This window comes from Alexandromys fortis, unplaced genomic scaffold, assembly GCF_014885135.2.
Source record: "Alexandromys fortis isolate MF-2015 unplaced genomic scaffold, M_Fortis_MF-2015_v1.1 scaffold_20, whole genome shotgun sequence".
NCBI lineage: Eukaryota > Metazoa > Chordata > Mammalia > Rodentia > Cricetidae > Alexandromys > Alexandromys fortis.
The window spans coordinates 3,432,024-3,458,238 of NW_026067903.1; the positions used below are offsets into that span (position 1 = coordinate 3,432,024).

Below are 26,215 nucleotides of genomic sequence, written 5' to 3' on the forward strand. Positions count from 1 at the left end.
TGAGTTGTAGAAGTTCCTTGGTAGAAATTTGGGGGTCACTTATGTAAACTATCATATTAGCAGCAAATAGTGAGAGTTTGACTTCTTCAACACATTGGCACAGGAGACCACTTCCTAAATATAACCCCAGCATCTCCCTTTCTCTGTTCCATTTTCTTCTGTCCATGTCTGTGTTCAATGAGAATTCTGTGTTCTCATCTGTCTGTGTTCTTTGCCATCCCGTGTGGTACTGCTCCTCATCTCACTCATGCTCGGCACCCTCCCTTCTGACGCTCTGTTGAGTGTTGGCATGCTGTCACTTTGTGCTTGGGTTATGGGACTAGACAAGGAAGACTGATGTCCTGCTAGACGGGACGTGGGAGTGAGCATCCCCTTCTCTCCTCACAGCTATCCTGGGTGCGCCCTACCTCAAGCAGAAGCATTTGGCCACCATCTGGATTTGAAACCTTGGGCGTGACTATTTGGAGTTTTGTCTCCTTACTACGTTGGCTTTGTAGTACTCCCAGAAGCTAGGTAGAAGTCAGCCCGAATTGCTGTGGTTTCCATTGAGTCTACACCCTTTGGAAATACAGCTGCACGGTACGTTCTTAATGTCTGCGAGGCATTCAGCCCCTTGGCTGTAGTAGCTCAGTTGCTTCTTCCAGTTCTTCAGCAGATGTTAATTGCTCCTGGTTTTTCAGTACTTTCCAGCCATCTTTTTCACTTAAAAATTTCAGAACACTTTCCATGCCCGCTTCAACCCACCCCCCAGATTCTATTCCTTTGTAGTGTCTGGATCCTGCTATACACCAGGCATGTGGGGGATACTGTGGAGAGCGTGTCAAATGTGGGCTCCCTCCACCCAGCCTTAGAGAGCCATGGGAGGTACACACAGCAGTATACTGCAGAGGACAGGGTGGCTAGAAAACCCTGAAGGGAGCGCGTGTGAGCCTTTTATGCCATGCATCTCCAGATCCCCTGCTACTGCCTTCTGGGGCTGCTCTGGCTCCCCACCATGCCAGGGCCGCTGTCCTGTGCAGCAGAACCCATTCTCTCTCTGGTGATCCAGGATGGCTTCCTGCAGTTTGCATTTCGCTCAGCTTGTGCTTTGGACTTGACACAGGCTGGGTCTGCAGAGGTGTCACTTTCTGCTGCCATCTTGCTTGCAGACGGTCCCTCAGACAATACTTATCTTTTCAGCGTGTTTTCTCTGTTGAGAAATGTGAGCACATTCAGGCTGGGATCTGTGAGGACAGTGGAGACACTGAGGTCTCCGTTGACAGTCACCTGGGAAATCTTAGACTCTTGATTCACTCACCATAGCTAATACTGCATTGTGACCTGAGCACTGAGGAAGGTCCTCACCCATGGTTTGGGGCTCTGGTAAAGTAGAATGCTGTAGGAAGTGTCTGTGCCTAACAGGGAAGAGCAGTCTGCAGGAACAATCCAGATCTTCACTTAAGTGTGACTGTTGCATGGTGGACTGACAAGGCTGAGCGGAGCCTTTGAGAGTTTGCTTGCTCTTTTGAGGCGGAGGTCAAAGGAGATGGGTAGATTGTCTCATGGGTCAAGTTATTTTACTTGGCAAAAGAGCTGAAGATCATCAAGGTTCCGGACAGAGACAGGATACCGTTTTAACAGCATGGACCAAGCAACCATAAGACTCTAGAAAGACAGGCAGCTTCCGTGACTAGGGAGCTAAAGTCAGTTCTTGCAGGAGAGACGCCGAATCGTTGGGGAAGTTGCAGACAGAAATGGGCCCAGCCCTCTAGGTCAGAACCCAGATTTTCCCTTCCCTAGCAACAGTCACCTGCTTCTGCGCGTTCCCACCTTCTCTCACTGTTATTCTTAAAAAACGATTAGAGAGCTGCTGCAAACGGTCCCCAGGCGGGCTGGAGGAGGGAGCCCGCCATGAGGGCGGCTACAGGAGGGCACGCTTCCTTGGCCCATGGTGGCGGCAGGTAACAGACGCGTAAACACAGGAAATAGCCATAAGTATTTATTAAGGAAGGGGGAGAAAGACAGAGAAAAGAGATAAAAGGAGAGAGGAGAGATAAAAGAAGAGAGAGACAGAGAAAACGCATGCGCACGCCAAGGAAGCAGAAAGAGAGAGAGTGAGAGGTCCCAAGATGGCGATGGGCGGGTCAGAGGTTATGGGAGTGGGCGTGGCTAGGGCAGGGACCCAAGAATATCATTCCCACATCTTGCTTTTGATAAAAAGCAAATTAGACACTTCAGTTTGAAGGAATTGGGGCGGCGAATTCTCAAGACTGCTTCCGGCTGATTGTGGGCGTCGTCTTGGGGGGGGGTGCGAGAGAAGGCTGGGGTGCTGGGAACATCCTGGCATAGCTGGTCTCTTTGCTTCTGACCGATGTCTGTGGCATGGGAATGTCTGGAGTCCCTAAGTTATTGGCAGAACAAAGAACAAAGTCAAATTAAGGTTAAAAGGAAAAAATTTTAGGACCAGGGAATTGAGGGGGTATCTGACCTGTTTAAGATGGATTTCTTGATTTGGCTCCCTGGAACTCATGAGAACTCCTTGGGTTTGTGAAAACAGAAGTTTTAGACATATAATGACTGTAGCATAAGAGATAAATTTGGTTTGAAATTTGGTGAGGTCACCTTGTAAAACCTCAACCTGGCGAAACCTCTCAGCTGTCAGACTGTCAGAGATCTTTGAGAAGGATAAGATTTTACTTGAGTAACTGATTAAAAAATGACAGAGAACTTACTTGGTTGGCACCCAGAGCTACTCTTTTTTGGGTCCTCCATGGTCGCTGAAGGTTGCACTTGAGCTTTGCTGTTTAGCGCAGGGCCTGCCAGGCTCCAGAAGATCCTGTGGGCTAAGAAATCTGTAGGAAGACAGGCCTACCTTGACCTGAGCAGCTAGGCTGTCGATTCCGGTGATTCCGTCCACGTCTAGAGATCTTTAGTTTAGATGAAAGGCAGGTTTTCCCAATGGTCAGCGCTCTGCAGTCGAAGCGAGATGCAGAAGGACGTTGTTCTGCGCGTGACTGTCTTCTTTGGAGGGAGCAGAAAGCTGCTGCTAGGAGCCAACCTGTCTCTTTTGTCGTTGTTAAAAGTTTTTTTTTAAATAATCAAACACTTAAATATCACATTCCCCAGATCTCTGAGCAGTTGAGGGCTGTTTATCAGGTATAACTATAGTATAGAATTTGTTTGGAAAGTTGGGTCTGAGCTTGACCAAATTGGCTCTTAACAGGTAAGATTTACATTTGTAAAAAGATAGAGGGAAAAACTGCTTGAAATATAAGGTTAGCGGCAAAACTGACAATGGTAAAGAACAGCTTAAGAGACTTAAAGGTACATACCAGTTTAAAATACAAGACTCATGTTTTGTAGTCTGAAATAAGATGTAATAAACAGTTATACATAGAGAGAGTGAACAAGAATTGGGCAACGTGGATGCCTCTGATGGGCCCTATCAAAGGCATTTGACCATTGCTCAAAACACATTTAACAGAGTTAGCATAAGGAGTTTGGTGAAAACCTGGTGAGAAGGCAGGGTAAAACCGGGAGAGTGTGGTCACATGACCTGGCTCTCAGCCAAGATGGTGGCGAAAAGGTCACCTGACCCATCTGGCCTCCAGCCAAGATGGCGACCGCCATGTGTAGTCTGCTCAGTTGGAAAGCCCGCCAAGCCACAACAAAAGCCGCAGAGTGGAGGGGCAAAAGGCTGGAACCGAAAAACGGCCGTGTATAGTTTAATGGGGCCATTTTGGACAAAAACTGATAAGTGTGAGGCATTAAAAGATGAGGCCAGAGTGATAGGTCTGGATGGATTGGCTCCCGTGGTCAAGGCCGTGCAAACACCCGCAAAAACCGTGGCACCTCAAGCCTACAACGAGAACGGCTCCCCGTTAAGGCGAGATGCAGGGCACGAACATCCGCTGCCCTATGGAAAGGCGTCCGATTCCATAGGGGGGGGTGTTATAACCTGGCTGAATCGACTCGAGCCTCCGACGGGAGAGCGACTCCCGGGCAGGAGGGATTCAGCCAAGGTCAGGCCGCACCGTAGCGGCGTGCTGCACCGTAGCAGCGTGCTGCACCGTAGCAGCAGTTACGACGAAAGAAGGAAGAAAGAAAAGTAAGGAAAAAAAGAAAAAGAGAGAACTGGAGACCCCGGGCCTCCAGGCGCGGGTGAGCTGAGGCTTAACACAGGAGACAAGCCGAATTGAATGCCAGCGAAGGGAACCGAGGCCCTGAAGGCCCGCGGTTGGAGGTTCCCCCATCCCTAAAAACCGTGAAGGGTTGCCGGGAGCTCAACGGTCAAACCCTTGAGTTAGAAGAGATGGTTAAGCTGGCCGAGATGGGGACACTCACGATTAGTTGATCTGTTGTTTGGAGGAGCTGCATCCAGGGAACACGTGGGTCGTAGGCCGGCGAAGTGGAAAAGAACCCGGTTCGGGAGTCACGTGGCACCAATGTTATTCTTAAAAAACGATTAGAGAGCTGCTGCAAACGATCCCCAGGCGGGCTGGCGGAGGGAGCCCGCCATGAGGGCGGCTACAGGAGGGCACGCTTCCTTGGCCCATGGTGGCGGCAGGTAACAGACACGTAAACACAGGAAATAGCCATAAGTATTTATTAAGGAAGGGGGAGAAAGAAAGACAGAGAAAAGAGATAAAAGGAGAGAGGAGAGATAAAAGAAGAGAGAGACAGAGAAAACGCGTGCGCACGCCAAGGAAGCAGAAAGAGAGAGAGAGGTTCCAAGATGGCGATGGGCGGGTCAGAGGTTATGGGAGTGGGCGTGGCTAGGGCAGGGACCCAAGAATATCACTCACCACTGGCATTTCTTGTTTCTTGTCTGCCTCCCTCACGGATATGCTAACACTGTGAGTCTTTCTGGACAGTGACCTTCCGATGCCCAAGACAACACCGAGTATGTCACCACCAGGTGAAAGAGTTGGGAAGAGGGGGAGTCAGGCTCCTCTGTGAGGTGACATGGGTTCACGTGGCCTTGGACGAAGAGTTTTGTCTTTATCTGAAGCACAGCCGGACAGCAGCTCTGCTGTGTACTTTCCTAGAGATTTGGTGAACCAAGGGCTGGTGGAAGCGTACCAGCACACTGACGGCAGGCCGGGCTCGGTGGGTCACTGCATGAAGGCCATTTCTGACTTAGGTGTTGGTTGCAACCACCACTGGTCATTTCAAATGAGTCTTGGGCCCTTTCTGGTAAGTCAAGTGTGCTAGCTGGTTTTCTGACAACTTGACACAAGCTGGAGTCATCAGAGGAGGGAGCCTCGGGCTGCATAGCATGTTCTTAGTGATTGATGTGGGAAGGCCCAGCCCATTGTAGTTGGGGCTATCCCTGGGCTGATGGTCCTGAGTTCTGTAAGAAAGCTGAGCAAGCCAGTAGGCATGCTCCTCCATGGCCTTTGCTTCAGTTCCTGCCTTCAGGTTCCTACACTGACCCCCTCCATGTTGGATTGCTATCTGTGTGAATCCAAATAAACCCTCTCTTCTCTAACTTGCCTTTTGGTCATGGTGTTTGCTACAGCAATAAAAACTCTTTAAGACGCTAGAAAACAGGAGTTCTGGGGCACATTGCAAGTCTCCTTGTTAAACAGGTAGAACTCAGAAGGCAGAAGTTATGAATCTTAAAAAAAAAATGTTTTGCTGAGCTTGGTGGCACAGGCCTGTAATCTCAGGTACTCAGGAGTTGAAGCCAGGAGGATTGCAAGTTCAGGTTCTGCCTGGACAATGCAGGTGAACTCCTGCCTCAAAATACAAAGTCGGAAACTCTCATTGGGCTACACTCTCCTTCACAGTGAATGCTGAGTAGACACAGGGAGGAGAGTCAGTAATTGCTGGGAGGGAAAAACTGAAAAAGGCTGTGTGACTTGGTGTGTAACCCTTGCCTAGATGGATGAGGCTGGAGGTGCTCTGTCTAAGCTAGGGAAGAAATGCTGAGAAATATCGGTAACAGTTCGTTATCATAACCTTTTCCTTCTGAGCCAGCGTTGCACCCCTGAGCTGTGTTCCCACCGGGGCTCTGTTTATAATGGTGTACTTCAGATGCACTGCTTTTCATCTGATCCTTCAGACTCGTCATTGTTCCTAGCTGAATCACAGTCCAGAGGAGACAACTACTTCTGGACCTTCCTACCACATGCCTCTGACCACCACCATTCTGTTATCTATCTCTGGATTTGACTCACATCCCATTGGGGAAATCATGCATGATTCATCCTTTCGAAAGCGGCTTGTAATGCCTTCTGGGTTCATTCATGTCATCGTGTGTTCCTGGTCTATTCATGTCATCGCGTGTTCTTGGTCCGTTTACGTCATGGCATGTCAGAATTTCGGGATGATAATCCAGGGTATGACAGCTTTCTATTTGGAATTAGACATCTAACAGGTGGCCCATGAGTAGGAAGAGGACACGAAGCACGGAATGAGGGGTGCAGAATACCAGGAGCTAATTCCTAGTCAAGTGGAGAGGAGCAGGCTGGAGCGGTGGGTCTCAATCTTCCTCATGCTGTGACCCTTTATTACAGTTCCTCATGTTATGGTGACCCCCAACCATAAAATTATTTTTATTGCTACTTCATAACTGTAATTAGAAGTCATAATGTAAATATCTGATATGCAACCCTTGTGAAATATCCCACAGGTTGAGAAACGCTGAGTGAGGGTCTGGACCTTGCTGAGTGGATTCCTATGCTGTGGCAAGCTTTGGGGCTCTCTCCCTGTAAGGACCAGGCATCCCTGTCATTGCTGTGTCTGGTGCTCTCAATCTTGTCCTGCACTTGAAGTCCAGGCCATCCGTGTCACGCTGTCCTTTGTACTGGCTGTCCTTATTTCCACATGACATGTCCTGGTAATCTTCAGTGGTCCTCAGCGCTGTTGCAACAATGCTGCCACGCACATCTTATTCATCACCGTGTCTTTGAACACCGGGTGGGTTGTTTGTTGTCCACGTTTGATTTCTAGGAAGCACACAAAGAAAGAGAAGAACAGGAAAGAGCTTTCTGCAGGGCTCTGAGTTATCTGGTCAGAATCAGTTTTCAAGAATCAAATTGCTTATGCAATAAGGTGACTCCTTTTACTGTCAGCCGAGGCCTGGTGGGGGCTGTGTCTTTCCTGGTTCCTGGAAGAAGCCATCCTAGAGCCAGTGGAGAGGGGGCTGTGGAGCTCTTCTCTGGAGCATCTTAGCCTTTTACAGGACTTTCCACACTGCCCCGTTCCCAGACCTTAATTTGGACTTGAACTGACTTGAGGAATTCATAGATGCATAAGTGCAGAGTCTCCGTGCTTGCTTGCCAGGTCTGCTCCATGGGGTTGAATGAAATGAAGGAGAAGCAGGAAGGGTTAGGAGCATGCTTTCCATGGGCCTGGGTGAAATGGGCAGGTAGGGTCTGGATGCACAGCTGGGTGGGCAGAAGCATGCTCACTTGAGGATGTGTATGCACTGAGCCTTAATGTCTCCATGTTCCATACCTGCAGATTCAACCAACATGGAACAAACAAACCCACTAAAAACAGCAAAACAAAAGAACAAAAATCCTTGCATCTGTACCGGACATGGACAGACTTCTTGGTATTCCATAAACAAATATGCTATGAGAATTCTGTATCATTTGCTTTCTATAAGGAATCTAGAGATGACTTAAGGTATCTGGGAGGAGTGTGTAAGTAACCTGCACATACTACACCATCTTAGAAAAGGAGCTTGGACAGCCCTGGACTCTGGTGTCTTTGGGAAGCCCTGGATCCAGTCCCCTGCAGACAGAGAGGGACTGCTGTAGTTTGAAGAACACTTAGTTAATGGTTTAGATTTGGAAAATGAAAGACAGACACCCTTTTGGAAACTTCAAAGATCCCTAAAGGAAAGGTGCAAACACTTGCTAATTGAAACGTGCACGTTTTTAAAAGTTGGGAGCCATAGGAGCTAATCCTCCTGTTAAGCACCTTTATTTTCCTCATCCATTCCTCTCAGCAGCACGCTAGAGGCAACACACCCTACTCTGGAGGGGTAAGATGCAGAGCGCAGGAAGCCGGCCACTTGCCAGGGTCACGCCAGGCGCCGGGGTGCTAGCAGCCAGCTTAGCAGCGAACTCTGACAGAATGTACGTTCAGGGTGTTCTTTCTGACGCACGGTCTCTTATCTGTGCCCTTGACCGTGGCTGGTGTTTTGCTTTCTTGTGTTCTGCCTCACTGTTTGCTTTGTCTTTGCGGAGTGGATTTTATTAAGGGGAGGAAATGTTCCCGGGTGGACCAGATTAGTGTCTTCCTGAACTTCATGCCAAGGTGGCAAAGGACGTGCCAGCTCGTTTTCTCCGAGCAGAGGACTCACAGGGTGCTTCAAGGAACATCTGGGAGGCAGCCCAGCAGGAGGAAAGTGTGAACTTTCTGGGTTTATGCTCTGAGGTCAGGGTTGTTAGGCTTGTTTTCAGTAGCGCGGCATTTCCTTGAAACAACACCGGCTGGAATTTTCCACATGGGGCTCACCTTTAGAAGTGGAAGAGGGGTGCCAACTCATGTTTGTTCCCTTGTCATGGAGATACTGCCATTAAGCTGTTAGTGTATTTTTTTTTAAGTAATTTTGCTTGTGTACACATTTTCATTGAAAGGACACATTCTTTTGTGATGTGTGTTGCTGGTGGGTGTTTTATAGCAAGGGCATGCTGAGACCAACTTTTAGATCTAGTATGTTTTGAGGCTGAAAGTGAGGTTAAAAAAATCTCTTTGGAGATGAATGTGTTGGTACATGCCTGTATTCCTAACTATTGAAGAGAATGAGGCAGGAGCATCATTTGATCCCATGAATTTGAGATCAGTCTGAACCATATAAGGAGAACAAACAAAAGCAAACTTAAAACTGAATCCTAAAATCAAAGTTTACCTGACTTCCAGGTGGATCAACTTGTCAACAGAGATCACCTGGAGGGGGTGCTCAAAGATAATCCAAGTTAATTCTCTTTTTTTGATTTAAGAGATGCTGAGACATGAGGGTCACAGAAAGATAATCCTGGTAACTATTAGGTAACCCCTTGGTGGTCAGAAAGGGGCATCAATGGGAGCAGTTGCTGGGACACCCTTTTGCTGTGTGCTGTCCCGAGGGCTTTTTCTCCTCTTTTCACTAGACTCACCCTGGAGGGTGAGTTCTCCTACTCGTGTGTGTGTGTGTGTGTGTGTGTGTGTGTGTGTGTGTGTGTGTGTCCTGCTAGTGTCAGCGATGTCTCAGAGGGCTCAGCTAAGTGGCTGTTCTCTGGCACCTCTGCCGTGAGCAAGCATCTAATACAGTGTGGTTCTCAGCATGTGGGTTGCGACCCCCTTGGGAGTCAAATGACCCTTTCACAGGGGTCACCTAAGACCATCAGAAAACACAGACATTCACATTACTATTCATAACAGCAAAACTACAGTCAGAAGTAGAAACTGAACTAATGCTATGGTGGGCGTCACCACACGAGAGGACTGCAGCGTGAGGAAGGCTGAGAGCAGCTTATGTAGCACATCAGAGTTACATGGGACTGGCAATGATCCTGCTTTAAAACCACAGGCTGAGAACCACTTATCTGAACGGCTTGGATTACTTTATTATATTGGAATATTCATCTGGGGTCATGGACGTGCATCAGCTTGTCTTGTTCTGTGGTGCTCCTGAAGCCAGTCCCGAGGCTTCTCTGCGGAGGAAACTCTGTTTGGAAAGTTTCCCTGCCATTTGGCAACTTTTGTAGGAAACAGACCCTGGGGTAGAAATGTTTCCTCGCTCCGATTGTCTTTGCCGGGAGAGGCATGCGTGAGGACTTCCACTCACAAGCACAGAGACGCAGAGATGGGTTTTATGTAGTAATTTCCTTTTTTAGTTGTGGAGTTTCTTTCCTTATTACGAACATTGCAAAGAAGTGCTTTGTGAGAGTAGAAGTCGGGCTCCCCCCCTCCCCGCATCACCCCTTGAGACAGGGTTTCTCTGTAGCTCTGGCTGTGCTGGAACTTACTCTGTAGACCTGGCTGGCCTCTAACTCAGAGATCCCACCTGCCTCTCAAGTGCTGGGATGAAAGGAGTGGGCCACCATGTCTGGTTATCTCAGGTCATTTAAAAAAAAATACGTTATTTTTCTTTGAAGTGTATAGATGTTTTGCATTTATGGCTGTATACCATATGTGTGTGTTTGGGGTCCGTGGAGATTAGAAGAGTCAGATCCCCTGGAACTGGGATTACAGACAGTTGAGAGCCATCCTGTAGGTCTGGGAGTAGAACTCTGGTCCTCTAGAAGAACAACCAGTGCTTTGAACCACTGAGCCCTCTCTCCAACTTCTGTCTCAACTTTTAATTCCTCAGTGATATATTGGGGTTGGGATTTGACTATGGTTTTATTCGTATTATCTAAATTGTCCGTTGAAGCTGTTAGTAGTTATTGGGATTTGACTATGGTTTTATTCGTATTATCTAAATTGTCCGTTGAAGCTGTTAGTAGTTATTCTTAGCTCGTGGGAGCTCTGATGGACATGATCAGGAAAGCCTGTATCCCAGGGGACGGAGAGATGGTCAGCAGTTGAGCCCAATTACTACTCTTGCAAATGACCTGAATTTGGTTCCCAGCATCTGTGTTTGGCAGCTTACAGATGTCTGTAACTTCAGCTTTAGAGACTCAGACACCCTCTTCTGGCCTCGGTGGCCAACTGCATGCAGTGTACACACACAGCCCCAATATACCTATTTAAAAACAATCCAATCTTTAAAACAAATGAAGCATCTCCTGCATCCCTGCATCTGGGAAGAGGCATGAAGAGGGGATTACAGGGAGAACCTTGTGCTGCAAGCTTGGTTTGCTTTTCATCTGAAATGTGACCCAGGACGAATATTTGAGCTTCCATTTCCCCTTTTTTTATCTTGAATACAGATCAGCAGCTCTCTCCCCTCTCCCTCTTGCCTGTTCCTCCAACGGTTTTGTTTTTACAAATGAGGAAGTACTTCTGAAAAACCATAGCGGGATACTGAAGGCTGATGAAGATGGTTCCTCTTCAGTTTCTTCTCCTTTCGTTTGCTCAGTGTCCTGGTTGCTTTCCGTCTGATGGTACATAAAGGCCTGCCCTCTCCAGCTCTGTGCAGACTCGCAGGCTGTTGGCAGAGCTAACTTTGTAAAGGGACTCCTGCTCTCCAGATGCCAGGGTGTCATTCTGGATACTGTCACTTACACAGTGCTGAAGGGATGGGGACATGCAGGTCAGAGGAGGATAAACTGCCTGAGCCGTGTCAGCCCATGGTGCGCCACAGTCAGCTTAGGGGCGTGAAGGGTGCTCGGTGTCCCAAGTTCATGTAGCAAAAGGTCAGCGAAGAGAGGGAAAAGGAAGAAGCTGAGGTGGCTGGTCACAAGAAGGCTGGACTTGGGATGGTTGTACAGAGAGATGTGGGGAACCAGAAGTGTTGGGGGAAAGCCACTTGTTTGTTTCCTGCTGCCCAGACCACAAAATATCACACAGAAACTATATTATTTACAATGCTGCTTGGCCAATAGCTTAAGCATATTTCTAGCTAGTTCTTACATCTTTGGTTAACCCACGTGGCTTATCAGCAAGGTTCTGGTGCATCAGTCCCTGGCAGCGGCAGATAACATGGCTTCTCCTGACTCTGCCTTCTTTCTTACAGCATTCAGTTTAGTGTCGTTCCCTCCCCCACAACCCAGCCCTCCTCCCCACCTCTACTCTACCCTATCACAGGCCAAGGCAGCTTCTTTATTCATTAACCAATAAAAGCAACACACATCAGAAGGACCTCCTACACTTACAGAGGGGCTAGGGGGTTCCTGGAACCCAGAGGTGTAAGGAAGGAAAGCAGAAAGCTAGAAGAGCCTCTTGCCCCAGGGCTAACTCTTGGTAAGCACCAACTGAATCCGTCTGGGGAGGTACAGCTTGAGGGAAGTGTGAAGGTCAGGGGTCATGAGCTATAGGTGCAGGAACCAAACCAAGACCTGTGAATAGAGGCACTGGGCTGAGAACCACATGGCTGGTCCCGCGCTGAGACAACTGGATTTAGTGAGGACGCAAACACGCTCCTCTGAGTGGTGCCCCAAGGGATTGGGTCCTTTGTGGTGTTTAACTCTCCATTTTCCTTCTGATGCAGCCTCTCAGGTCTTTCCTGTTCCTATCCTCACTGCCCACTCAGAACAGTGACCCAATTTAACATGTGATCTTCATTTCCCTGGACCCAAATCACAAGTCCAGATTGAGCCCTCTGACACTTTATTGTGTGCAGTGCAAGTTAAGTTGGTCCTTCACCCAGAATGCTCAGGCTCAAGTGTTTTGGATTCTTTTGGCTCGTGGAATACTTGCATAGACTTAATATTGTGGGGATGGGACATTGGTCTAGGCATGAAGTTCATGTACCTTCTCCCCACAGTCTCCGTTTTTCTTATACCGTATTTTAAATCTTGTGCATGAAGAAAGTCTGTAAATATCTAGTTATCAGACATCAGGCAGCCATAGGATATTACACATGTGACATCATGCCACGATTCAGACTTGTGGCCTTTCTGACTAGCAGTTTCGGACAAGGGACCCTAACGTAATACATGTATTTCCAAGATCTTTGCAGTTATGTTCGGGGAGAAGAAGACTACAAGTAACACAGAAAAAGGAAGCTCATTGTTTAGCAAAACACTCCTGCTTTGGGATAACTAGTTTCTGCTGACCCTTGCTTGGTTTGGGTGACTCTGCACTGTGGTTCAGTAGTGTTAGCTTCTCTGAGCTTACTCTCTTCCCATTTTGGAAATGTGACTGAAAAAAACTTTTCTGGTCAGGGACTCAACCTGTCCTCGGTGCCCTTAGCTGAGCATCTGACACAGATCCCATGTCAGGTGTCCATCACCCAGTGGAGATTGAGTATAAGGATCCTCGAGAAGAAAGAGATGGCTGACAGCCCTATGCTTTTGTTAACAGCATTGCCTAGTGCTTTGGTAGTATAGTAAGAGTTTTCATTGCCTTGAAAAGAAATTAACTGATGGATTGCATATGATTTTATGCTTGTGTGTGTGTTTTAATAACATGCACTGTAAGAACTCTTCTCTATGCATTTGAGGGGTATATCTGTAAATGTCACAAGGTATCCATCTGTAGAAAGCTGATTTCTAAGGCCGCCCCCTGGCTGGCACGAGCTCTGCTGCTCCCAAGTGGTAACATTCTTGTATAGCCAACAGGGCTTTGCAGCAGCAGCTCTTCCACTGTGAACCTGGGCTTTAGGACCTCCTCACAGGGCACACTGTGTGAGCCTGTGGGCAGTAAGTTTGCTGTCTGGGGGCATGTTCTGTGTTGGGATAGCTATGTAATGACCAACATCTCTGTCACTGAGTGGAGCTGGAGATCAGGGGGCATTGTCAAAGCAGGCAAGATAGCCACCTCACATCTAAGAGTGACCCTCTCGGTCAGCAGTCCTGTCTTGTGGCGGTGGGATTTGTCCCTGCAGAGACCCACACTGCAGGAGGAGACTGGTTTTAATGGAGGGGGTCTGCTCTGCAGCAGGCGCCCTGACCGTGATGTAAGATACACAGGCTCACAAAAGGCAGGAGTTGTAAAGTGAGTTCGTGTGTTAGCAGTCCCTTCTGTTTCCTGACGCACGTGTCTGTCCAAATCAAGGTGCAACGCTGGAGGAGATCAACCAGCACTGGGACTGGCTGGAGCAGAACCTGCTGCACACCCTGTCGGTCTTCGACAACAAGGACGACATCACCAGCTTTGTCAAAGGGAAGGTGAAGGTGGGCAACGCTTCTCCCCACCCGCTAGTCCACCTCACAGGGCCCTGAGCTCTGCAGCTTCCTGACGGCTTCCACACTCGCTGTGGCTACATTTCCTGTCACCACCCATTGCGTAAAGCCCAGTCCAGCAAGATACACCCCATGTTTTACAAATTCATCCATTTCCCAAGTTTCTGTTTCAGAAGTTTGGGACCCTGTTTGTTTTGGGAGAGCATGAGGCTGTTCGTTTTTCCGTTTTGCTATGTGATGCGTTATTTGAATCTTTGGGTTCGTTGTTCCTGGCTTTGTTTGCAGTGGATGGCATCATGTCCCTTCAGTGGGACCTGGCGCACTCTTCCTCTCCTTAATAGTGGCTGCTTATTCTTCAGTACTTCAACCGAATGGAATTAAAGCCAGTGAAGGTGGGAGAAGACAGGGAAGGGGAATATTCAGAGAAGTGTTTGTTGCTGTCTCCTGTGAGGTGTGCACAGCTGGTCTTGCTGCAGTGTAATTGAGGGTTAGCATCAGCTCTGGAGAGCCCTCTGGGCAGGGAGAGGCAAGTCAGTTTGCATACAGTTTTCCTCCCTCGGTAAAAACCCAGACTGTTTTCTTTTAAAAAAGCAAGGAGCTATGACCCCTCGACTGTTCTGCCTGTTAGTAAATACTGTCAGAGTGAGTCTTGATTTATTCACTATTCATTCGTTCATTCATTCATTCATTCATTCACTCATTTACTTATTATTTTTCAGTATTTTGAGACAGAGGTTTCTCTGTGTAGCCCTGGCTATTCTGGAACTCACTCTGTTGACCAGGCTGGCCTTGAACTCAGAGACCCTCCAAATGCTGGGATTAAAGGCGTGTGCTACCACGGCCCTGCTGGGAGTCTTCATTTAGAAGAGGATATAAGTGCTTTGGGGAGGTAGAGGGACCGAAGGCCTGCCTAGGTCGCGTAGTACAACCCTGTTTCAAATCATATTCCAAAACGAAACGGAAGCCCCCTTTCCTTTGGGGACTGAGGTGCACTTGTGGGACCAGGGCAGTCACACGGCAGCACATGCATTTAGTGCCGGCGTTCTCGAGGCAGAGGCAGGTGGGTCTCTGAGGGTTAGTGAGGACACCTGGGTTGGTTGACATCCTCCTGCAGACCCCCAGGCTAGGCCGTCAGGGTAGACCTAGGCAACTGTCCTGAACCCTCACCCTGGTCGAAGTGACTGACAGCAGCTGCAGGTTGACCTCACCCAGGGTTAGTGACAGAGCTGCCTCTGTTTCACGTGCGGCTGACCCTTCTTTTGTCCCTCCTCTTCCTCTCTCCCAAACCCATACTTTTGTACTTGTTAGGCAAGCCTCTGCCACTGAACCACACCCATATTCCTTGTTTCTTTTGGTTTTTTGAGACATGGTTTTATTTTGTAGCCCAGGCTGTCCTCTTACCTCTACCTGTTGAAGGCTAGACCCCCCCCCCTCCACTTCTCTCAGTCTTAAACAACTGTAGTGATTTTCCTTTTTGAGTTAGTATTTCTTTTGATTGGTAGGAAGTTCATTCCTGCTCCAGTGGCTTCATAAAAGCTGGCCTGGCTGTAGCACTTCTCTCCTCCTGGCCTCTGTAGTGGGACCCACGATAACCAGACAAGAGGGGGTTAGGTTAGCAAGAGAAAAATAGTGTTTGTTTTTTTTTTTACTAAAGTTTAAAATTTTACTTATTTTTGAAATTAATGTGTATGTACCTGTGTGAGCTTATGTGTAGAGGTGCCACAGAGGCCAGAAGAGGGTGTTAGATCCCATGACACTGGAGTCATGGGCGGTTGTGAGCTGCCCCTATGGGTGCTGGGACCTGAACTCAGATCCTCTGCATGAGCAGTAGGCACTGTCTCTTGGGTCCTCCCACCCTGGAGGTTTATTTTAGTTTCCCCAGGTTACATAAGCGTGGTGGGAGCTCAGCTGTGAGTAACTGAGAAGTGGTTAGCACTCAGCCTCCTCAGGTCTCTTGAAAAAAGGAAGGGTGAGTTTGTCGGGGAGTGAAAGACCAAGGACAAAAGTCAAGGGGAACGGGGGCTTGTGGGACAGCTTGTGACTTAAGGGGTTCTGTGCCCCGCTGCAGTGCTGTCTCTAGGCTGGTGAACATCTGAAGGGGTCTCTAGTAGTTTAAAGTCAGGTCCTCCTGCTGGCCCTGGGGAGGCTGCGCTGGTACAAACAGAGCATATTGCAGTCTTGGGTGGATGGGGGATGGGGTCTTCTCTCAGTTGTCCTCAGCTCAAAATAATCCGTGTGCCGAAGTAGCGTATTTGGGGGTGACAAATTTAGATGCTCAGTACTGGAACTAGCTACTTTTAAAAAGTCCTGTCTCTTTGCTCTGTGTGGAGGCACATTCTGCAGTGTCAGCACTGGGGAGGCTGAGGCAGGAGGCTCTCAAGCTGGAGATTAGGGTGGGCTGCACAGTGAGTCAGAAGCTTGCCTGGGATGCTTCTAAACCTAGAACTCCCTTGGGTTTTAGACAGGGCTTCTCATTATGTCAAGAGCTCTCTGTTTTGATTAGATTGGCTAGTGAGACCCCTGGGATCTGTCTAACACTCACTGTCCCTCATCACTAGAGACGTGGAAGTGGGTTGCCACACCTGCTTTTTACATGGGGGCTGGGGATCCAAACCAAGGTGCTCATGCCTGCACAGCAAGGGTTTTTACCAACTGAACCATCTCTTCAGTCTAGCCTTCAGATTTATGTTTAAAAAAATGAGATGTCAATTCCCAGGTCTAATTTCAAAGATGAGTTGTAGTGAGGGGCCAGGCCACACACCGTAAAGTTGCCTTGTCTTAGAACATGGGGTTCATGAGATCAAATTATAACTAGATTTTTCAAATTCATTCAAATACACAAGGCCTGTGAACATTTCATAGCAGCTTACCTGGAAAGATCAGGAAAGTAGATGCTTTATTTCTTTCTTTAAGATAGGATCTCACTGTGTAGCTCTGCTGGCCAGAACTTGCTATGTGGACCAGGCTGCTCTTAAACTCACAGAGATCTACCTCCCTCTACCTCCTAAGCGCTGGGACTAAAGGCAAGGCATGTGCCACCACACCCAGCCTTTTCAAAAGTATTTATTTACTTACTTATTTATTGTATGCATAGTTTTGTCTGCTATTCAGTTCATTATGTATGTACCTGTTGTGCCTGCAGAGACCAGAAGGGGGCATCAGATCCCTTAGGACTGATGTTACAGATGGTTGTGAGCTGCCCTGTAGATGCTGGGAATTGAACCCTGGTCCTCTGGTAGGCGCAACCAGTGTTCTTAACTACTGAACCATCTCTCCAGCCCAAGGAAGATACTTTAATTGAAGAATTTAGCAGTGAGCTCCCAGGATGGGGGATCAGAGTTTTGTAACCACAAACTTTTGACCTTTTAAAGGGACGTGTCTTGCATTCTGTATCATGGGTGTTCATCCAGATTCTTTGTGCTGTCCTTGTCTTCACACCTGAAGGCAGTGGGGGTACTTAGTACCTCAGGGAAGCCTGACTTGATTTCCGTTCTCCCTCAGCAGAACGTATGAAGATACTGAAGTGCAGTAGTTGCTAGGTTAATATCACTGTTTGTTCAATTCATGCGAAAATGTTTTTACTACATTTATTTGTGTGCAAGGATACCCATGCCACAGTATGTAAAGAGGTCAGAGGATAACTTGTGAGAGTCGGCTGTCTCTTTCCATCCTGTGGGTGTTGGAGATCAAGCCCAGATGCTCAGGCTTGGCTGTACTTTTACTCACTGAAGCATCTCAATGCGTCTTAATCAACTTTTTTTCTTTTTAATGTGACAAGAAAGACATTCGAGTTAATGTTTAACTCCAAATTTCAAGGACAAGATTTGGTTTTGACATCCTTTGGGTCAGTTTGTCCTCTGTCACTTTAACAAACATCCAAGGAAATCTGGTGTCCATCTTTTCTTCCTGCTTTTCCCCTTGTGTTGAACTTCTGCTTGGCTGACCAGGTCCGTGTCTCTTTGTGCCCCAGGCTCTGATCGCGGAAGAGACCAGTAGCAGACTGGCTGAGCAGGAGGAGGAGCCCGAGAAGTTCCGAGAAGCCCTGGTGAAGTTCGAGGCCAGGTTCAACTTCCCCGAGGCAGAGAAGCTGGTCACTTACTACTCATGCTGCTGCTGGAAGGGCCGGGTGCCCCGCCAGGGCTGGCTCTACCTCAGCATCAACCACCTCTGCTTCTACTCCTTCTTCCTGGGCAAGGAACGTAAGTGTGGTTGAGCCAAGGGACACTTGGTCCTGAATTCACAGATACAGCCAGCCCCAGGGGGATGCTTAGCCGGGAATGCTTAGCACCTCTGCCGAGAGAAGCAGGGTATATTTCCATGGCATGCTTGCTCCACTTCCCAATGATGCCTGCAGAGAATCATGTTCATTATATAGGCGTCTCCTACAAGGGGCTTCCTTTTCCCCCCTTAAACATTTCTGCATAACTCAAGTAGCGACTATCAGGTTTTAGTACTGTAGATGCTTTGAAAATGCAGTATCTTAGCTACTGACTGAATAATCCTCCAGGAGGGCAGATTCTTCTCCAAAGTTTTTATCTTCTGTCTGTGGGTGTTTGAGTATATGTATGTGCACCGTGAGTATACCTGGTGTTCACAGAGGCCAGAAGAGTGTGTCAGATCCTCTGGAACTAGTGTTATAGACAGTTGTGAGCTGCCATGTGGGTGCTGGGAATTGAACCTGCGTCCTCTGGAAGATCAGCAAGTGCTCCTAACTGCTGAACCATCTCTCCAACCCTGAATATGTTCGTGTGTGTTTATGCGTGCGTACGTGTGTGTGTGTGTGTGTGTGTGTGTGTGTAGGCATGAAGGCAACTGAGCGTCTGCATCCATCTTCCTTTACTTCCTGACTGTGGATGCAATATGACCAGCTTCCTCAAGCTCCACCATCATGACTTCCTCCCGCCATGGATTGTACCCTGGGACTCTGAGCCCAAATAAACTCTTTTCTCTCAACTGCTCTTGACAGGGAGTCCTGTCACAGCGCTAGGTAAAGCAACGAATCTGATATATAGTGTCTTTTCCTTTTCTGCATTTGTCTTTCAAGGGAAGTTGGCTCAAGGCCCCCTCTTGAGCATCTCTGGTGAGCTCCCTGTATATGGTGGGCCATTCCCACTCGGCTGCTTCACTGATGCTCCAGGACTCGTTGCGCACTGTTCCCACATCCTCCCCTCACTAGCCTGACCGTAGGCATTCTTATTGTTCTTGTCTGAAATTCTCATCAATTGAATACTCTTCCTTTCCTCATAGTTTCCCTGTTTGTAAATACCTGTTCCATCCTTTAAAACCCAGTTGATTTTGTCCCCTCCAGGAGACGTCCCTCCATATAATCTGTGCATGCTTAGTGCTGGAGTCCATCAGATTGGCTTATTTACTCATTTGTCTGTCTTATTTGAATGAGCTGCTTCAGGACATGATATGTTAATGATTTTTCATTGTTGGACCCAAATACCTGATAGAAACAGGAGCCGGTTTATTTGGTTTACAGTCTCTGAGGTTTCACACTTAAAACATCAAGGCACTGGGAATGTGTGTCAGCGGAGCCTCCCCTTTCCACTGTGGACAGGAAAGAAAGAAGGACAAGATTCTTCAAAAGGCCCATCTGTCCCCAAATAGCACCGTCAGCATGGGACCAAGCCCCCACATGCGAATCTTTTGAGGTTCATTTTATATCCAAACCATTACATTGCAAACCATTATACTGAACTCTTCACAGGCAGTTACTTAATAAACTGGAGTTGGTGGTGTAAATGAACTAAGTGTGTGTGTGTAAGACACTTTGTGTGAGGACACAGAAGCAGCTAAGAAACTTCCTGTTGAGGATGGCACAAATGGTGCCCTTTAAAATGACCAGAGCCCCGAAGACAGAATTGCACGGTGAATGGAAATGGTAGAAGTGTTTGTCAGCTACTCAAAAGAGTCAACGAGAAACCATTTTCAGATCTTTATTAAGGCTCATGGCTGGCGGGGTATTCGTGGGAAAGTTGTGCATGGTTGACTCAGCTTTCCGGAACGGTGTTCCCTGGATGTGTGTGGCACTTGGGGCAAAGCAGTAGCCATTAACGTGGGAAGTTTCACACCGATCTATGAGAAACCCCTGGAATGAGGCACAGTCCCACATGGCCCTAGACACGTCTCCCTGTCCTGGCTCAAAAGACACTTGTGTTCTTGCTAAAGGAGAGCTTTGACATCATCAGCCGCGTAGTTCAGGTTTTGCCCTTCTCTCGTCCAGTTAAACTCGTCATCCCTTGGGTGGACATCCTGAAGTTGGAGCGGACGTCCAATGTCTTTCTCACGGACACCATCCGGATCACCACACAGAATAAGGAGCGTGACTTCTCCATGTTTCTGAACCTGGATGAGGTGTTTAAGATGATGGAGCAGCTGGCAGACGTGACGCTCCGGAGGCTGCTGGACAATGAGGTCTTCGATTTGGACCCTGACCTTCAGGAACCTAGCCAGATCACCAAGAGGTAGGGCTTCAGCTCCCAGGTGTCCCTCAGCTGCTCCGGGGACCCGCGCTTGTGTTCACCCTTCATGTGCCTGTGCGTTTGATAGCCTTGGGTACGTGGTTTTCCTCCATCTGTCTAGTCTCTGCGGCCACTCAGTCCACAGCTGTGCAAGGCCCTTCTGTGAAATACTGTAGGCCTTGCACATGGCCTGTGCAAATGCCCAGATACCGTGCAGTACCTCCGGAGGACTTGTCACACCTGATACAGTGTCAGTGCCACGTAAATAAGTGTCACACTGTACTGCCGAGGGAAGAATGCTAAGAAAAAAAGAATGACTTCCATACAGAGAGAACTTTGTTTCTGAATATTTGATTGCTGGGTGGTTGGACCCAAGGGTACAGATCCTGTGAACACTGAGGGCCGATGTGCTAGACGTATGTTTTTGCGGTGGTGTCACTCAGATTTCCCTCTCTGGTTAACCTGTTCCTTCTCTGTTACATTTTTGGTTTGTGTTTGAGCAGCACACACACTACTGACAACACGAGAGAGTCAGTTCTCTGCTGCATCATGTGGTCAGGCTTGATGAAAATGTCTGTACCCTCCAAGCTGTCTGGCGGACCCCATCTCTGTGGTTCATCTTGACAGACAGAGCAGAAATGATGACTGTCGTTATTCTTCATTTCCTTTGTGTGGTATATAAGGCTTTCTGGGTCTCTGTTCCCTTTTCATTCGAAATAGTTCAGTACTTACTGTGGACTCCCTTGTGGTGGAAACGGGCTGTTTATCAGGGAGCGTGAAGACATTTCACTTCTTAATGCTGGTGGGCCTTAAACCCAGGCACATGCCAGCTAGGCGTGTGCTCTGACACTGAGCTTCAAGACCAGTCCTCTTGTCCGATGCTAATCTTCTGGGAGGGATTGTTCGGGACGGCTGGATTAGTTTGGGTACTTTTTGTCCTCAGGAGTGCACTTCTCCTACAGAGCCAATAGTCGTCGTCTATATTTAGCTTGACCATAACTCGAAAGACTTGGTAGTGACCTTGTGAGGTAGTCATTTGGATTTGTTGCTTTAAACAAGTTCAGCCTTACCACCCGAAGCTCAGAAGTTTGAGTTTTAGGCTATTGGGTCATGGCACTAGGTACAAAGGTGACCTTTTGTTTTTAAAGATTTATTTATTGTGTACACAGTGTTCAGCCTCCTTGTATGTCTGCAGGCCAGAAGAGGGCACCAAATCTCATAACAGATGGTTGTGAGCCACCGTGTGGTTGCTGGAAATTGAACTCAGGACCTCCGGAAGATCAGCCAGTGCTCTTAACCTCTGAGCCATTTCTCCAGCCCTACACTTTGGTTTTGAGACTTGAGTGTCTATCCCTGCTAGTCTTGAGTTCCCTGTGTAGCCTAGGATGACGCTGAATTTCTAGTCCATCTGCCTCTCCTTCCTGAGTGCTGGGGTCGCAGGTGTATGCAGTCAGGGTTCTGCGTGCTGGGTCGGCCCTCCGCCAACTGAGCCACGCTCCACCTCTTTGGTTTTGTGTTTGTTTAGTTCTCTGTTTTAATATTCCTATCCATATTCTTCTTAGTTGAAGACATAGAAGCTGTGCTTTTTCCTGGGAGGGAGCTAGGTACCGCAGAACCAGAGATTCCTTGGCATGGCTGTCAGCTGCATCTCATGTTTCTTTGTCTTTGATATATGAATTGGATATCTGTAAGTCAAACACATGTGACCTGGAAAGAATCTGAAAGTTCTGAAATCCACCAGTTAGAGCGTGCTGAGTTTTAGGTTATCAGACCAGGGATGCTCAACCCATAAGATCTATGCAAACATCCCTTTTTTAAAAACACAAAAATTTGAGATACTTTGTCTCAGTCATTTTACAGAGAGAATATTCAGCCTGCATTAAGTTCCTTCAAAGCTTTGCAGTCTAGTGTTTGGCGATAGGAAGTCTCTAAAGAAAATGAAGATACCGGGGCTGGAGAGATGGCTCAGAGGTTAAGAGCACTGACTGCTCTTCCAGAGGTCCTGAGTTCAATTCCCAGCAACCACATGATGGCTCACAACCCTCTTTAGTGAGATCTGATGCCCTCTACTGGCCTATAGGATATATGTAGGCAGAATACTGTATACATATAAATAAATAAATCTTTTTTTTAAAAAAAAAAAAGAAAATGAAGATTCCTTATTTCTCACACAGACATTCCCTGAGCATCTTGGGAGTGTTCCACAAACGACAGTGTGTTCGGGAAGAATTACCATCCCTTCTTGCTGTGTGCATTTGTTTTAGACTGTGTGTTAGGAGTAAGGCACCAAACCTCACTGCCCTTTTGGGTGAAATTCCAGGAAATTGCACATGATTTGGGTTATCTTTGATAATGGGAGAGTTTCCTTGTAAGACAATCTCTCTTGTGATGAGCCCTGGGAACTCTGTTCTTTGGTTTTCTAATGCCCAGGCCCAGGTACTTGCATACCTCCCTTCCCCTTGAGTCTTCACAGCCATCTGAGGAGATTCGGTTTGAAAAGAAACAGCCTGGTGCCACCATGCTTCTCTGCTTCTCTTCAGTAGTTTGCTGTTGGAGTCCTTTTAGTTTAGCTTATAAAGAGCTCTTCAAAATGGAAGAGCCATGATGACAGGGCCCTGGGTGTTAGGTCATTGCTCTTGTTGTCTGTCCATGTGTAAACACCTGCAAGCCTGCGAGCTGTAGTCACATTTCCTTTGGCATAGGAGTCCTGCGTGCAGCCACACGTGTGCTAGCCAGCCTCCCTGGGTGTGCATTAGTGTTGTGTGTGCTGGCCGGCCTCCCTGGGTGTGCATTAGTGTTGTTGATGGAACAGAATCTAGAGTTTCCTAGGAGATAGCCTCTGAGCATGCCTATGGGGCATCTCGAAGAGGTAGGCTAAGGTGGGAAGATAGTGATGCCATTCTGACTGGGGTCCTGGACTGTGTAAGATGGAGAAAGCAAACCGTTTTAGAAGTGGCAGTGTTGACTGTGTACATTTCACACCCAGGATTCAGGGAGTCCCCAAGTCTCCACCCACATTCTACCCTGGCCAGCAGTTGAGTGTCCAAGGGCCCATCATGGGTCCATGGACTCATGACCTAGGCAGGGTTCTGGTCTCCAGTTGCATCCCCACCTGCTAGTTACCTGGGAAGGGACTTTCTCTAACGTGAAAGGCTCTGGTTGCCTGCCCTTGGGGTAGTGCCCATCAGTAGCTTTTGTCATGGAGACCAGGCCTGTGGGTGTAAACAGGTAATGACTCAGGCTCCTTGGCACCCTGCCTAGAGGCAGAATTTAAAGTTTAGGAAAACAGTCTCCACAACTCAGAGCCAGAGAAGCTGGAATGCCCTTCCAGCTCTTTCCTTGATCCATTTTCACTTCCCTTCCCACATGACAGCTTTCCAGTGTGACCTTTAGGGGCAAAGGCCGAGGTTACTGAGTATCCATTGCCTGTCAGGCCACCTTGGACCTATGGTCATTCTACTGAGACTTGGGTCCCCGGGTTGGAGCAGAAGCAGACGCTATGAGAGTGGGAGGAAGGGATGGTGCTTTGCCATCCTCCGTCAGTCCGACGGAGGAGAGAGGAAAGCTGACTGCTAGGCTTGGTACACCTGAACCAGAGCTCCTCAGCACATCATCTCAGGGCTCAGGAGGCAGGCTGTGGTGGTGCAGAGGAGGATGCTGTTCGGGCGGTGGGAGAGCTGGGAATAAGCTGATCCTGAAATTTCCATACAAAGTGTTTATCCCAAAGTTAGGATCTGGTTCAATGTCCAGCCATTTTGTATGGAGGGCAGGGCAGGGGAGCTTGGAGGGGAATGAGCCATGGCCTCTTCCGGTCTCTGGCAGGTTGAATACTGGGATACAGTCAGTTGCACGTGGGAAGTACTTCCTTCCCAGTGGCTACTGGAGAGTGTGTCCTCAGTGGCAAGCTCCTGCCTCTATAGACCTTTTTGGCATTACCCCACAAAGTCATCCATCCTGTTTCCTGCTCCTCTTCCATAGTCCCCGCCCCCGCCCACTTCTCATCCATCCGATCAGAGCAGGCCCTATGCTGGGAACAGGAAGACAAGTGGGAAAGGGGTAACCCCACCGGGCAAGAAGATCACTACCACAATTCTTTTTTTTTTTTTTTTTTTTTTTTTTTTTTTTTTTTTTTTTTTTTTTTTTTTTTTTTTTTTTTTTTTTTTGAGACAGGGTTTCTCTGTAGCTTTGGAGCCTGCCCTGGAGCTAGCTCTTGTAGACCAGGCTGGCCTCAAACTCACAAAGCCGCCTGCCTCTGCCTCCCAAGTGCTGGGATTAAAGGCGTGCACCACCACTGCCCGGCTAACTACAACAATTCTTGAGCCAAATTTGAAGCAAGCTTTATTAAATACTGGCCAGGTCCATAGCTGGGATTCCCAGAACATGTGGCTAAATTACATTGGTCATGGGCTTATTAAGGCAGAACCCTCAAGACTACAGACTTCCTGCCTTCACCCAGTCAGGGGCAAGCATACATCCTGACGTACTTTCCTGCCTTTAACATAGTCCTTCATGCTGTGGTGACCCTCAACCGTAAAACTATTTTCATTGCTACTTAACTGTAATTTTGCAACTGCTGTGAATTGTAATATTAAATGTCTGTTTTCCGGTGGTCTTAGGCAATCCCTGTTGTTTGACACCCATGTTGAGAACCACGGGGTCAGAAGCATTTCTGTTTTATAGATCTCTTAGGCACAGTAATTTAAACTTAACACACAATGTTAGCCATCACAGAAGAGGCATCTTCCACCCCACAGACTGGGCTGCTCTGAGATTGTCTGCTGGTCAGCCCTGGGTTTCTCCGGGACAGCACAGCTAGAAGAACATACAGCAGGCAGCTTTTCCTGGAGAGCAGAGACCTCTGGGTCCTGTGTTGCCTGATCTGCTCTCTTGGGGCCAGTGTGGATGATTGCCAGAGGCTTCTCAGAAGCCACTTCTGCCAAAGCAAAGGGACCCCACGGTGACCATGCTGGAGGAGAGCCTGACACAGGCCTTCATTTTTTTTTTTCTCCACTTTGAAGGCACAGAGATGGGTTGTTATTCTGAACTTTAGAGTCCAGGAACAGTGTGGCCTCACACGGTAGAGGCTGCACTCCACAATTGCCGGCGTTACCCACAGGACTGAGGGCGCTCTCTGGACTAGAGGTAACCATGTCCCTGACAACCCCCTTGTCCCCTCAAAGCAACAAGAGATTCCTTCAGAGCTCCCTGCAGGACAGAAACCGAGGCAGTGATCAGCGGTACCACGCCTAGACCAGGACTGTGTATTTGTGCAAACCTGTCCTAGGCTTCCCTCTTCTTAACTCAGAAGCATTTCTGTTAATACTCAGAAGACGGGCTCGGGGTTGCTGCACCCCTTTACTCCTCTTTGCAGTGTGGCCACATTGAATAATCTTCCTCTGCTTTTCCACACCGCTTGTTTCTTAGTTGGTGTGTCAGGATGGGAGGCTGAACTAAGGTTTTTGGGCTCTGGGAACCCAGGCTCTGGCCTTTGACAATTCTGGTTATGTTTTGAGTGCAGATTTAAGAAGGGACTTTTACGTGTGGACTGGGGCATCGAGGAGAAACCGTATCTGCCCTTTCAGCCTGTTCCTGTGTTGCTGATTCTTGCATTTCCCAAAGACCCATGGGTATGAGTCCCTGAAGTGAAGAGTCCCTGGTGAGGCAAGCTGAGAGCATAGGACCCACGTGACCCAGATGGCGAGTCACGGTCAGTCAGGTGTTCTGTGCTGGGCATGACTTGAGAGTCGCCAGTGCAAGCTAAGAAATAGCCAGGCTGGCCTAGCCTGTCACTCAGCCTGAGCACAGTGGCAGAGGGAGTGGGGGTTAGACTGTGAGCCCCAGGTGGAATTCTTCCATAAGTTGTTCTAGAAGATTGGTGGGAGAAGAGAGAGAAAAAAAAACCTGGTTCTGGAACATTGATCTAGGAGGGATGGATTTAGTTTGAACTAAACAAATTCTGGATTTGGAGATAAAGCAATCTATTTTTTGCCTATAAGTTTTGGGGTTTCTTAAGTTTTTATGTTCCATGTTAAAGGAGCG

General features: G+C 48.0%; 1 protein-coding gene across 6 annotated transcripts in view; it reads left to right on the plus strand.

Moving 5' to 3' along the window:
* The window catches only part of Tbc1d8 (TBC1 domain family member 8), a 105,953-nt gene that overhangs the window by 53,832 nt on the left and 25,906 nt on the right, over positions 1-26,215 (plus strand). For all 6 annotated transcript variants that reach the window (XR_007590487.1, XR_007590486.1, XM_050134615.1 and 3 more), the window contains 3 exons: positions 13,582-13,700; positions 17,680-17,908; positions 19,939-20,179. Coding sequence is in view for 4 of the 6 variants with exons in the window: in XM_050134615.1 (XP_049990572.1) it covers positions 13,582-13,700; positions 17,680-17,908; positions 19,939-20,179 (589 nt within the window). In the remaining 2 variants the exon portion in view is untranslated. The remainder of the gene's footprint in view (positions 1-13,581; positions 13,701-17,679; positions 17,909-19,938; positions 20,180-26,215) is intronic.